Source organism: Podarcis pityusensis, assembly GCF_964106645.2.
Source record: "Podarcis pityusensis genome assembly, chromosome: 2".
Lineage (NCBI taxonomy): Eukaryota > Metazoa > Chordata > Lepidosauria > Squamata > Lacertidae > Podarcis > Podarcis pityusensis.
The window spans coordinates 98,483,561-98,496,608 of record NC_138029.1 but is presented as its reverse complement, the minus strand read 5'-3'; the positions used below and the strand labels follow the sequence as shown (position 1 = coordinate 98,496,608).

The 13,048-nt window shown below is 41.6% G+C and overlaps 1 protein-coding gene across 8 annotated transcripts in view; it reads left to right on the top strand.

Moving 5' to 3' along the window:
• Positions 1-13,048, top strand: part of MITF (melanocyte inducing transcription factor) — a 139,298-nt gene that overhangs the window by 113,902 nt on the left and 12,348 nt on the right. For 6 of the 8 annotated variants that reach the window (XM_080995794.1, XM_080995793.1, XM_080995792.1 and 3 more), the window contains exons 3-6: positions 3,038-3,265; positions 8,088-8,174; positions 9,200-9,295; positions 12,099-12,216. In XM_080995794.1, coding sequence (XP_080851920.1) covers positions 3,038-3,265; positions 8,088-8,174; positions 9,200-9,295; positions 12,099-12,216 — 529 coding nt within the window. Of the gene's footprint in view, positions 1-1,942; positions 2,104-3,037; positions 3,266-8,087; positions 8,175-9,199; positions 9,296-12,098; positions 12,217-13,048 lie in introns of those variants that run through there. The other 2 variants (XM_080995799.1, XM_080995798.1) reach the window with 2 other exon arrangements.

Below are 13,048 nucleotides of genomic sequence, written 5' to 3'. Positions count from 1 at the left end.
TATGTACGAAACCCCACACCAGAAGGAAGAGAGATAGAAAGAGAAAGTGAATACCCAGGCTCCTTCTGGCCTATTATTATAGTCAGCATGACCTTGACAGAAGAGATAACAGAACCAGTTTTAGCCAGCTGTACTCAGCTTCTCTGAAGGAATAACCCAAACACCATGAACCTTGTGCTTGCTTCTTTCACACAGAGAAGCTTCCAGGACCCTCTTGAATTAATTAGAATAGCAAAGATCTCTACACATCGGATCAATACTTTCTGTACTAAGAAATGCAAACTGGCCAGGACCATGAATTGTTAGACTGGTCACCAAGCATGGAGTCAAAACTACAAGACCATTTAGAGGCTTCCTTTCTGCATTTCTGGAAACTAAAAGCCACTTTAATGTGGGTTGAAGCCTCGTTTCACAGTCCTGTTTCCGGACTGAGTTCCGTCTCGCTGACTGGACTGGTTTTCTAATGAAATTGGCCTAACCCTAAAGGCACTGCATAGTTCATGAAATGTTTTTAGTTGATGTGGGTTGGTGGGGCTTGTGTTTTGGCATCATTAATTGTTAGAAACCTAAATTTTTAACCTTTTCTTTTATATCCCATGACATTTTGAAACAAAAGTTCCATTGAAATGAGAGCAAAGGCTAAAAAAGTATTTGATTTTTTTATTTTTTTTATAATCGCAAATCCCAGTTCCTAGGGCAATATTAATAGGAACAAAAGGTCATTATTATAAACATCCTCCCTTTGAATACGTGTCTTACTTGAAATCCGATATGTTTTTCTGACCATGTTTGCCCCTATTAGCTAAATTACATATGAAGAAAGAGACTTGGTTGGGCTTTATTAAGTGAGGTTTTTCCTCACTTTGGTTTATAGGTACATCTATCTAAATAATTGTCTTGATTTTTTAGAATTACCTTATGTAGAAAGTAGAGGCAGAACATCACTTGCTGATTCAAAAATACAGGGTTAATTCTAAATAGTGCTATACTCCTAGCATCAGGAAACAATTTAAAAATTCATTCTTTCCTTTTACTTTGTTTTAGTCTGTTCTGTGGTGGTTTTAACTTTTGAAATAAAGTCACAATAAATCACTTCCAATACAAGCTCATTAGGGCACACTTTAAATACATGTTGAGCTGGTTTTTGTTAATTTTCACATTTACAGTTGAATGAGGCTGGCTTACATTGCATCCTGAAGATCTCTGTATGCACAGGGAGTTAGATTCTCTTCTGTGGCTGAAGTGTAAAAAGAGTGGAGAAATAATGCAAACAAAGCCAAAACACATTTCTAGTAGAGTACTATCAGCACCTTTTGGGTAAGCTACCATGTATGGCAAGTATCTTTTTAAAGAGTGGAATTCTGCTAACACAGAATAAGGTGGGCTTTGTCCCAGCTCTCCACGGTTTCCAGTGGTGTCCTGAAAGGATCATGCAAGTTAAATGTGCGCGAGTTGCGATCCTACCGTAGCCGCATTCTGTACAGAGTAAGAATGCAGTGAGCCCAACAAACCATTGTGGAAACTCAGAGACGGCTAGCAACATCCGACAGAAGGTTGCAGCGTTCCCTAGCCGTAGCGTGCATAGTGGACAAACTCGCCTAGTGGTTTTCCTGCAGTGTCGTCTTTAGCGGCAGACACACAACAAGTAATGGTACTGCCAAAGAAAAATCCCATTGTCTGCTAGTATGACTGGAACGAAAGCTGAATGGCAAATTGGCCTTAAGCAAACTATCAATCTGACTTTGATAACCCATCACTTTAAAAGGCCCTTTCATGTTTATGAAAAAGCATGACGTCAAAAGCCATGGAAAAAAATTATGAATCCCAAAAATGTCAGGCCAGACTTGCACAGCCTCCAAAAAAGCCCCCTGTGTGAACAGTTTCTCTACATGCATAACTAATTAGTTTAGGTTATTATAAGCCTGAGCTGTTATACCCTAGTTGCTTGTGCCATTTTGGGGATAACTTGTTTACAGTACGTCCGTGGATGAGCTTTTGAACTGGAGTAGGAGAAAATTAAAGGAGAGCTGCCAAACTGGTTGTCTAGTTTTCTAGGAGTATATAAATGTCATGCTGGAAATGCTTGAGTATAATCATTACCAGGTGAGTTACCATATTTATTTATTTTTTAAAAAATCTCTGCACAGTTGCATATGGCTAAACCCAGTTACTTCCTTGGGGCTATGGGTACATGCATACCCTCCTGCTTTATAATGTTTGTAATCTTAGAGTTATAGCCAACTAATTAAGACTCAGACCTCTTGAAATTAATGGGCACGACTCACCTAGGTTTGTTGATTTCAGTGTGTCTACTCGGGGTGTGACTTCATTCGATACAACTTTTACCGTAAAGTAGAATAGTAAGGGAGACATACTGTAATACGCTTTTTCCTACTTGTGCCTATATAGTTTATTTAATGGAATGAGCATTTTCTTTGTGTTTCGCTTCATTATTCAGCTGAAAGCCAACATAAACAATTGAATCAAATAAAGCCCATTTTTAAACGATTGAGCCTAAGTCTCTGCGTATACATGGTGCAGTTACTATATGAGCTTTAATGTTTGTTAAGCTCATTTTTCTACTATAAGGACCAACATAAATAATTGTGGATAAGTCAAATATTTCTTGTATTCCTTGTCAACACAATTTTCTATTAAGTGTGTTGCTGCTTCATACAGATTTTGTCTACTTTCCAGCAATTTGAGGAAAGTTGAACTTTCTAGTTGACTTAATTCATCTTTAGTTTCCCATTACCTAAGTTCACTATGTTGCCGACATTTTGAAATTCTTACTTTGTAGGATTCCGCCTGCCATCTTTTGCGAAACCTGCCTTTGATTTTTATTATAAGCTATGTGTTTGCCTTCGTTTATGTGCATTTCTTTTTAACGCCTGAACTTGCAAATGAACTGTATTTCCAGGCGCAACCTAAGAATTTTCAGCGCTAGATAAACCCGTGCCAGATGAATGTACAGAAACTGATGTTGAAATGATGAACGCTAACTAGGCGCCACTACCTTTTTATTATGCCTTTGCAGGTGCAGACTCACCTGGAAAACCCTACCAAGTACCACATCCAACAAGCTCAACGGCAGCAAGTCAAGCAGTACCTCTCTACTACATTAGGAAACAAGCACACCAACCAGGCGCTAAGCTTACCGTGCCCAAATCAGCCAGGGGATCATATTATACCGCCTGGCACTGGAAGCAGCGCACCAAACAGCCCAATGGCCATGCTTACGCTCAACTCCAACTGTGAAAAGGAGGTAAGGAAGATCTTACGTTTTCTATTTGTGTTATCATCCCTCCTCCATCTAAACATGCAGATATTTATGTCATAGCAGTGGTTCACACACCATGCATCCTGATTTATTACAAATGTGTTGGGATGCGTCCAAGGGAACGGGGGCGATTCTCTGGCCCCCAGCTGTTTCCAGCCCACCGGCCGGCAGGCTGGCAATCTCCGGTCCATGGCTCAGCATCAAACAGCGGCTCACTGCTTCAGAAGCCTTCAGAAGCTTGAGCACGCTCTAATCAGCAGAGTGAATAACACGCAACAGAAGTGGCAGATAGAGGCTGTGTAAAGCGTATTGACAGGCAGTTTATTCAGCATCAGGACGAAGGGAAAAGCATGTCTTCTCCCCTTCGAGTCCAAGCAAACAGCATAAGCAAAAGCTATACACAAACGGAAGTTCCCAGCAAGCTGTCCTTTTTTTTTTTTTAAATGATATTTATTAAAGTTTCAATAAAAGATTAAACAGAAAAACATAAACGGAAAATACACAATTCAAACAAAGAACAAAGAAAAAACAAAATACAAGACAGAAAGAACAATTAAAAACAATATCACCTTTTCGTTTCCAACTTTAAATTTACTTGTTTTCTGGACCTCCTCATACCTCCCTCTTTTGTATTCCAGTTCAAATTGTTTGTCCAGCAATTTCTTTCCCTCTTTTTTAATCCCAATCTTTAGTCTTAATATAATATAACATTAAAATTTTACCTCTTAAAAGCCAAATTTCCATTTCCTTAAACTTCCTTAATCCTAATTCTTAATCTTAGTTTATCTATAACTTTAAATCTTGTACAGCTGGAAACCACTCATTTTCAATCCAACATCACTCTAACATTCTTTAATTTTACAGTGTTTCTGTAGATAATCTTTGAATTTCTTCCAATCTTCCTCCACCGACTCTTCTCCCTGGTCACGGATTCTACCAGTCATTTCCGCCAGTTCCATATAGTCCATTAGTTTCATCTGCCATTCCTCCAGTGTGGGAAGTTCTTGTGTCTTCCAATACTTTGCAATGAGTATTCTTGCTGCTGTTGTTGCATACATAAAGAAAGTTCTATCCTTTTTTATCACCATTTGGCCGACCATGCCCAGGAGAAAGGCCTCTGGTTTCTTGGGGAAGGTATATTTGAATACCTTTTTTAATTCATTATATATCATTTCCCAGAAAGCCTTAATCTTTGGGCACGTCCACCAAAGGTGAAAAAATGTACCTTCAGTTTCTTTACATTTCCAACATTTATTATCGGGCAAATGATAGATTTTTACGAGCTTGACTGGGGTTATGTACCACCTGTATATCATTTTCATAATATTCTCTCTTAAGGCATTACATGCCGTAAATTTCATACCTGTGGTCCACAACTGTTCCCAGTCAGCGAACATAATGTTATGTCCAACGTCTTGTGCCCATTTAATCATAGCCGATTTTACCGTTTCATCCTGAGTATTCCATTTCAGCAGCAAGTTATACATTCTTGACAAATTCTCCCAGCAAGCTGTCCTGTGCGGGAGTGTAAACAGGCATGTGACATACAACAATCATGGCACAACAATCATGCCTGGAACGGAATATTCTACCAAAATGCTCCCACTTCACTCCTTCCACTTAACATTACATTGAAACCAGGAACCATGACTTGTTTCACTCAAACCAACCATGGTTTGTACACCTGGAACAAACACTAAGCAAGTGATCATTGTTTGTTGCTCCCGCTCACGCAAGGGGAAGAGTTAAGCAGGAGCCCTCTGTGCATTCCTTACGATGCGTGAATGCTGCTTTTTAATTTACTCTTGTTAACAGCTAATTATGTAACTCATTTTTTAAGAAGGCAGAACAAGTCACGGTATTAATGTGAATGCATCTGGTGTAAAAATATGCATTGCTTAACAGCAACCAAAAAAAACCCTGTGCCAACCCTTAGCGAAATTATTTAGATTTTCTTTGTGTTGTGTTAGCATACACTGTGTGGAAGGATGCAACTGACCTTTTAGCATACAATGTCCTTCTTGTTTCTTTCAAAACTTTCTGGGATAAATGTTATTGTGACTCAGGGTGGATTCAGATGGCAGGATTCCACCACACAGTGACATTTTTGAATTGCCTGCCAGGGCACATACTTGGAACGTAAGAAAAGACTTGTTATATGTGACTGTGGGTCTGTAGAGAATGACATCCTATTTCATACAGTGACTAACCAGATTTTCTGTTGTTCATCTCCCATGAAGTAGCAATCAGTGGCATGCTTCCTCCAAACACAGAGATTCCATTTAGCTGTTTGCTGATAGGGAGGGAGGGGCCAATTCATTTGGTTTGCATTTTTAAGCGAACTTCCCGAACAAATACATAAACTGAAACATCATTATCCTTTGAAATTTGCTTCTGTAATACTGTACAACCTTCGGTTTTTAAAAACTATTTTCAAAATCTCTTATGCTAGGGGCAAGGGTACACAAAAATGCATACAAAATTCATTAAATCGTGGGGAACTGCTTCCAAATATGCCAAAATCTATACCGCAATGTGTACAAATATTTTAGTTTGTGATTTTTGGAATGCAAGCTATAGGAATGCAAAGCATGCAAGGAATCTGCTTTTGTAATAATAAATATTACAAATAATTCTTACTCAGAGTAGACCCAAGGAGATAAATTAGTCATGTTCATTAATTCCAATGGGTCTGCTCTGAGTAGGACTAGCATTAGGTAAATAAATGATATTTATTTATATCTGATAAATAAATGTGTGGGGTTTTTTTTTAAAAAAGGTGTCTATTAAGAGAAGCGCACATGTGTGGGCTGTTTTAAAAAAGCACCAATGTGAAGAAATGGAATGAGTGAAGTTAAGAAAAACGAGGAACAGTGTAGCTAAAACTGACAATCCATTCATCCATACCCTCTAATAAACCTATCTTCTTTGAATTTCTCTAATCCCCTATTGGAGCAAACTAAGCCAATGGTCATTTCTGCATCTTATAATGGAAAATTCTGTAAGTTAATTATGATATGCCAAAGTATTTTGCATATGGTCATTATAGTTTTGATGCTTGCAAACCACTCTGGAATCTATCCTGATGAAAAACATATAAATGTTTTAAATAAATGATACACACTTTTCTGCCTTTAACAAATTGTCTGGTTGTTAGTTTCATTAGGTGACCCAGCATTGTAATTTCATGATAATTACCCACTAATGCTCCAGGGTCTATGTGGACTGCCATATATTCTTTAACTGGCAGCTTGGTATGTCCAACCATTCCACTATTTACACATCCATTGGTTTTAACTATTAAAATCTGTTTTAAATACCCTATTATTGCCGACCTTCTGTACTAATGACTGCTTGCATATTTAACATTGCTTCCCTGTATTATCGTTTTCATTTAATGGATCCATATGCCACTGATCCAAATATTTTAATATATAAACATTTTAAAAACCGTATAACGTATCAAATGACACACCATTAATAACAGAAGCACCAAAACACATTTCACTTTCTGTAATCCAGTTCCATCACTCACCCACAGCCACACCAAAACGGAAGCCCCTATGTGAGACCACCTAAATGAGACCACCTAAATGATAGCATAGGGACGCGGGTGGCACTGTGGTCTAAACCACTGAACCTAGGGCTTGCCGATCAGAAGGTTGGTGGTTCAAATCCCCACGACGGGGTGATCTCCCATTGCTTGGTCCTTGCTCCTGCCAACCTAGCAGGACCTCAAAGCACCTCAAAGTGCAAGTAGATAAATAGGTACCGCTCCAGTGGGAAGGTAAACAGCGTTTCCGTGTGCTGCTCTGGTTTTGCTAGAAGCGGCTTAGTCATGCTGGCCAGATGACCCGAAAAAACTGTCTGCAGACAAACATTGGCTCCCTTGGCCACTAAAGCGAGATGAGCGCCGCAAGCCCAGAGTCGTCTGCAACTGGACTTAACTGTCAGGGGTCCTTTACCTTTACCTTTTAAATGTTAGCATGGAAGGGGCTGATCCTCTTTCTTAGGGCAGTGAATTTCACAACGGTGGGGCCACCATGGAAAAGGCCAGATTCCTCCGGCCTGTCAGCCTTTCTGCCTCCCTAGTTGATCTTCAGTCTGTGGCAGCCCTTTGAATAACTTGGTATGAAGCTAAATAAGGCTTGAAAAGTCAAGAACAGCACTGTAAAGCCAACTTGGCTCCTATGGGAGCAAGTTCCATAGCTTAACTATAAACTATATGAATAAGTACTTCCTATTATCTGCCTTTGCACTGCTGTGGCTGTAGAGACTGATATGAGGGAGACATGTTTTGTTGCAGCTGGGACATATAAAGTCATCCAGTTGTGCTACGACAGATGCACCATGGAGTTTCATCCCACTGCACTCCTCCCAGCGGTCATTCCTCCTCTGGTCACTGCTGTGGATGCACAAACTGACTGTCTGTCTCCAGGAACTACGGTCGTCTGCAAGGGATTCCCATATGGCGGGGTTGATGTTGCCAGCCTTCATGTCACATTTAGGGCTGCGCATATTAGTCCATTTCCACATAGCTGTAATGCATTCAGCACATAATTGGTACAGAGAATGGGAATAGCTGCTATATGTCAAGTCAATTGCAAAATTGGCATTCAGGGTGAGCCCGAATGGGCCTGGCCTACCTAGTTATTTTAAACTGTGGTTCAAAGTTCTCTAGTTACTATTCTGGCATTTAGTATGTTCACGACACCAGCCATTCTAAGGAAGACCGACCCCCTTAACTGTAAACCCCCGCACATGTCTAGCCTCTTTTCCTTATATTTCTCATTTTTCATGTTTACAGGGCTTTTATAAATTTGAAGAGCAAAGCAACAGGGTGGAGAATGAATGCCAGACTCTCAACACACATTCTCGAGCATCTTGCATGCAGGTACTAGTTGACAAAGGGACGTGGGTGGCGCTGTGGCCTAAACCACTGAGCCTCTTGGGCTTGCTGATCAGAAGGTTGGCGGTTTGAATCTGCTCTGCGGTGGTGAGCTCCCATTGCTCTGTCCCAGCTTCTGCCAACCAGCAGTTCGAAAGTATGCTAGTACAAGTAGATAAATAGATACCGCTGTGGCGGGAAGGTAAACAGCGTTTCCGTGCGCCCTGGTACTCGTCATGGTGTTCCATTGCACCGGAAGCGGTTTAATCATAATGGCCACATGATCTGGAAAGCTGTCTGTGGAAAAACGCCGACTTTCTTGGTCTGAAGTGAGATGAGCACCGCACCCATAGTCTCCTTTGACTGGACTTAACCATCCAGAGGTCCTTTAGCTTTACTAGTTGACAGAGGAGCTGGAAAAAGGATGGGATTCCCATTTTGCTAAGAGGAAATACAAAGCCTCCTTGCAATCGGAAATAACAGTGTCTATTCCAGACTCACTTTTTTTTAATGTACACCTAAAAGTGTGAAATGCGACTGTTGCAATCAAGTATAAAGCACGGACCATACGTATCGCAGAACTGGCTGCAAATTTGCTAAGGCTTCGTGCCAAACAAACCATCAGTGTCACTCTTAGGTTTTGTTACTGTGTTAATGGCTGAAATATCCCCTCTTTGACTTCAGTATTTAGGGTCACATCCAGGAATGCCTGTAGTATTTCACTAATATACGTTTTGGTACAAGGGGCTTGTTCCTTCTGCTACTCTATTTTAAAAGGACAAGGAGAAAACTGTGCATGTGGTTTTGATTCTGAACTTGAGGGTACAGTTCTCCCTTCCTTGTAACTCTTCCTCCCCACCCACCCCTACACTGCCACTAGTTATGCAATTAATGCTCCAGCCACTAAATTGGGAGTAGCTAAAGGTCTGGGCATCTTGCTGGTTAGTGTTTCTCTCTTCACATTGGCAGATTAGTACGCCTCCTCTTGAACATAGTTCCTATTTCTTACATGTCCCACCTTTCCATTACAGATGGATGATGTAATTGATGACATTATCAGTTTGGAGTCAAGTTATAATGAAGAAATCTTTGGTTTAATGGATCCTGCCCTACAAATAGCAAATACGGTACTTGTGTTTATATTCTGTGTTTTGGTGGGGTGTGTGTTTGTTTGTTTTGCTGTTGTATTATTCAGCACCTCTATTTCAGAGTGCCTGTAAGGATGAAAGTTGAGTTTATTTGTTTGTTTAAATGTGGCATGTTTTAACTAGCTGCCTTCCCCAGCTGAAATAGTAATCAGCAATTCAATCTAATCTAAAATAAAGAACAATGCCTGTTTATTGCAAGCAACCATATTGTTGCAAAAGATGGGAGCCTCTACCGCTCCGCTGATCGGTAGCAAGATTCCAGGGGGTTCCAGGCGTTGACCCAGGGTCTCTGTTTCTTTGAGACTCAAGACACAGTGGAGACTGTTGTAGCTTTAAGAAATAGAATTTATTTTCATGTTTACACCTGAGTTTGGATGGCCATCTCAAGAGGGGCTTGTTCTCCACAGCTGTGCACCCCTGCAGCCCAAGGCATCTTTTGCAGCCTCCCTTCACCCAGTCTGCTAAGCTGGTTCTCTCTTTGTCCTCCCACTCCTCCTCCTTCCTAGCACACCTTGCTAAAAACACTCTTTTCCTGTCACCTCAAACAGCACCCCCCCAACAGCTTGGCAACCACTGTCTGCCCAGACCAGTGGATTTCTCTTAAAAGGCCACCAACCCCTTTTGTCATGTTAATGAATTGGCTTATCCCTGGCTAGCTATGTGAAGATGCCTGGGCTTTCTGATCCTAAATGGAATGCAACAGCACTTGGCTTAGTTTTAATTAGCCAGCCTTTGCGTGCTTCATGAATTTATGAGTTTGCTCAAATTTCAGCTCTGACCCTAGAGATTGTGGTGAGCCTGCTCCTCCCCATTCTCATAACAATATTTATTTATTTGATAGAATTCTAGTGACTCTCTTGACTCTCTGATCATAGGGCCAGTGTCTAGAACAAGTTTCTAGACACATCATTGAAATCTGTGGCTTCCCCTTTTCCTGTTATTTTGGAAAGGTGCTCTTGTTATTTTGGAAAGGATTTTGACAAGGCACTGCCTCTGGATTTGGGTGAAGAACAGCATTGGATTAGGCATTTCCCAACCGTTTCACCGCTATCAACTTGCAAATGAGAGAAGTAGTTGTAATTAAGCAGTTTTATGTGTTCCTTCTGTTTTCTTACCCACAAAATGGTAGGTGAAACAACACTGTCTAGGACAGGCCTTGATGAGCTATTAACTAGGAATACTGGCCCTGTGTGCAATAAGTAGAAGGTACTGGATTCAAGAGTAACGCCAAGTCTTAGTATGTTTCATCCTCTAGAAACACACAGCCACAATTCATGCAGTGTTTTGCCTGAAACAAGTTGTAATATCCAGGATAAGTTAACCTTGCTTTGGAAGTGCAGCGCTTTTCCCTGAGAGCTGTTTGCATTCTCGGTCTTAACATTATCAGTGGTAAGATGTCTGGACTCCTAAACAGGAGGTATGCAAAATCCCTGCAGAGGAAGTAGCTTGCCTGCAGCCTATAAATAGTTCTACACTCAGAGAGAGAACAAAGATTCTGTTGTTTTGCAGCAAAGGTTTAGCCCCTGTTTGTTACATTGCAAGCTGTGCTCAATTGCTACTCAAGCATCTACAGAGATCATTAAAGTGCCATTTACACTAGGAGCATGAAATGCGAGCATTATACACTTCTGCACTGGCCCTTCATCTCTGTCATAAATCTCATTTAAGGTCACAAGTGGCTGCACGGAGACATCACAATAAACCATGTTTTTTCATGATTGGAACCAGACAAAGTGTGTGTATTGGGGGGGCTGCATAGGAGCCAACTCATAGGAACCGAGTGGGCTTTGTCCTCCCCAATAAAATATTTGAGGGGGCCACCCCCCAAAGTTGATGGGCATCGCCATTGAAGTGGTGTGCGTGTACCATATCATGTGATCAATTATTCAGGGTGGGGCTTGCCTGCCTCCTCCTCCAATATTTTATTCAAGATGGCACTCTTGGGTGAGTGGAGATTGGAAACTTTCACTTCTGTTTTTGATTAACCATGGTTTAGTGTTATGCCGGTAACTTAAACTGTGGGTGAGTTTAACTAGTGGTTTGCTGGAACCTGCCTTCCAATTTCCCGGAAAATTAATTCTCCTCCATAATTTGCTTCTATTCCCCCTGTCCATTTCTTTGGGCACTTTAGAATTCCTTTACAATTTTGGTGGGTGCATGCTTGAGCTTGCCTTATTCTTGAGAGGTGGCTGTGGGTCGTGTGGGTGTTTTTCTTTTCATTGCACTTCCTTATCTGAAAAAGCCCCATGAATGCGACCCCTGTGCCTCAAGCCACTTTAAACCATTTAGACCTTTATAGAACAAACACAGCACATTGAATTGTGCCCAGAAACCCAAGGGAAGCCAGTGAAGTTTGCGCTCTGAGCAGCCCACTCTTAAACTGTGTTCTGAACCAGCTGCTGTTTCTAAGCATGCATCCGGTATCTCCTTATCCATACGTAGTATGGATCAGGGCTGGCCCAAAATGTTTTGTCGCCTGAGGCAAATCACAAAGTGGCACCCACTAGGGAAGAATAGGCGACTGAAGTTCTACATCAGAAACAAGGCGGGGAATGAAGATCTGCATGGGGATCTGCTGCCCCTATGGACCATGCCACCTGAGCCGGTTGCCTTGCCTTACCTCATGGGAGGGCCGGCCCTGGTATGTGTCCTATGCAGAATTGCATTATCAAGTGGCCAACAGTGCAAAAAGTGTTAGCCGTCATTTTCCTTCAGCTTTCTGCATCCAAGGGTCTCGTATGGGACACTGGAAATAATCCGTACCCTCCATTGTCTCCCCCAGTTACCTGTCTCCGGCAATCTTGTGGACCTCTATGGCAATCAAGGCATGCCTCCCCCCGGACTCAACATCAGCAACTCTTGTCCTGCCAACCTTCCTAATATAAAAAGGGAACTCACAGGTAACTTAGAACAGTATGTTTCAAAATGTGCATTTTCCGATAAAGGTGTTCCTAGGAACTTAAGAATTCTGCTGAACCTATAAATTCCCGGTAATACATTTATACCAGGCACATTGGATGCTGAATCAGGCCAGTGGTTTACCTTGCTCAGTATGGCCTACTCTGACTGGCAGCAGCTTCCTAAAGTTTCCGTGTTTTCTAGCCTCACCTGGAGATCCCATTTATTGAGCCACCTGCACAGAAAGCAAATGCTCTTCCACTGAGCTACAGCCCTTTCCAAATCAAAACCCTGCTGGACCGGACAGCTCAGCATCCTTTTCCCAGGTGTTAAAAGTGCTTCAAGTCAGTCGGTGCTTTGAGTATACACATCGGGCACATTTTAAATCCATAACGTATGAAGCACCGCAAGGATGCAGATGTCTATAAGCTGCGGATTCCAGCTTTTAAGAAGAACTTTGGTTGTGATGGAAAAGAATTGGGCTGCTGCTTGATGTATATTTCAAAGGAGAAAAGACCAGCATTGCACACAGGTCATTTTATTTTAGGGTATCGAAGTACAAAGCATACCAGGAGGCATCTCTTAAGTCCAAATCACTCGCCACAGGATGCTGTGTAACAGACAGTGGACACTTAGGGGTGCCATCTACCAATCTGCCACAGAAGTGTACAGTGGTACCTCGGGTTAAGTACTTAATTCGTTCCAGAGATCCGTTCTTAACCTGAAACTGTTCTTAACCTGAAGCACCACTTTAGCTAATGGGGCCTCCCGCTGCCGCCGCGCTGCCGGAGCACAATTTCTGTTCTCATCCTGAAGCAAAGTTCTTAACCCGAG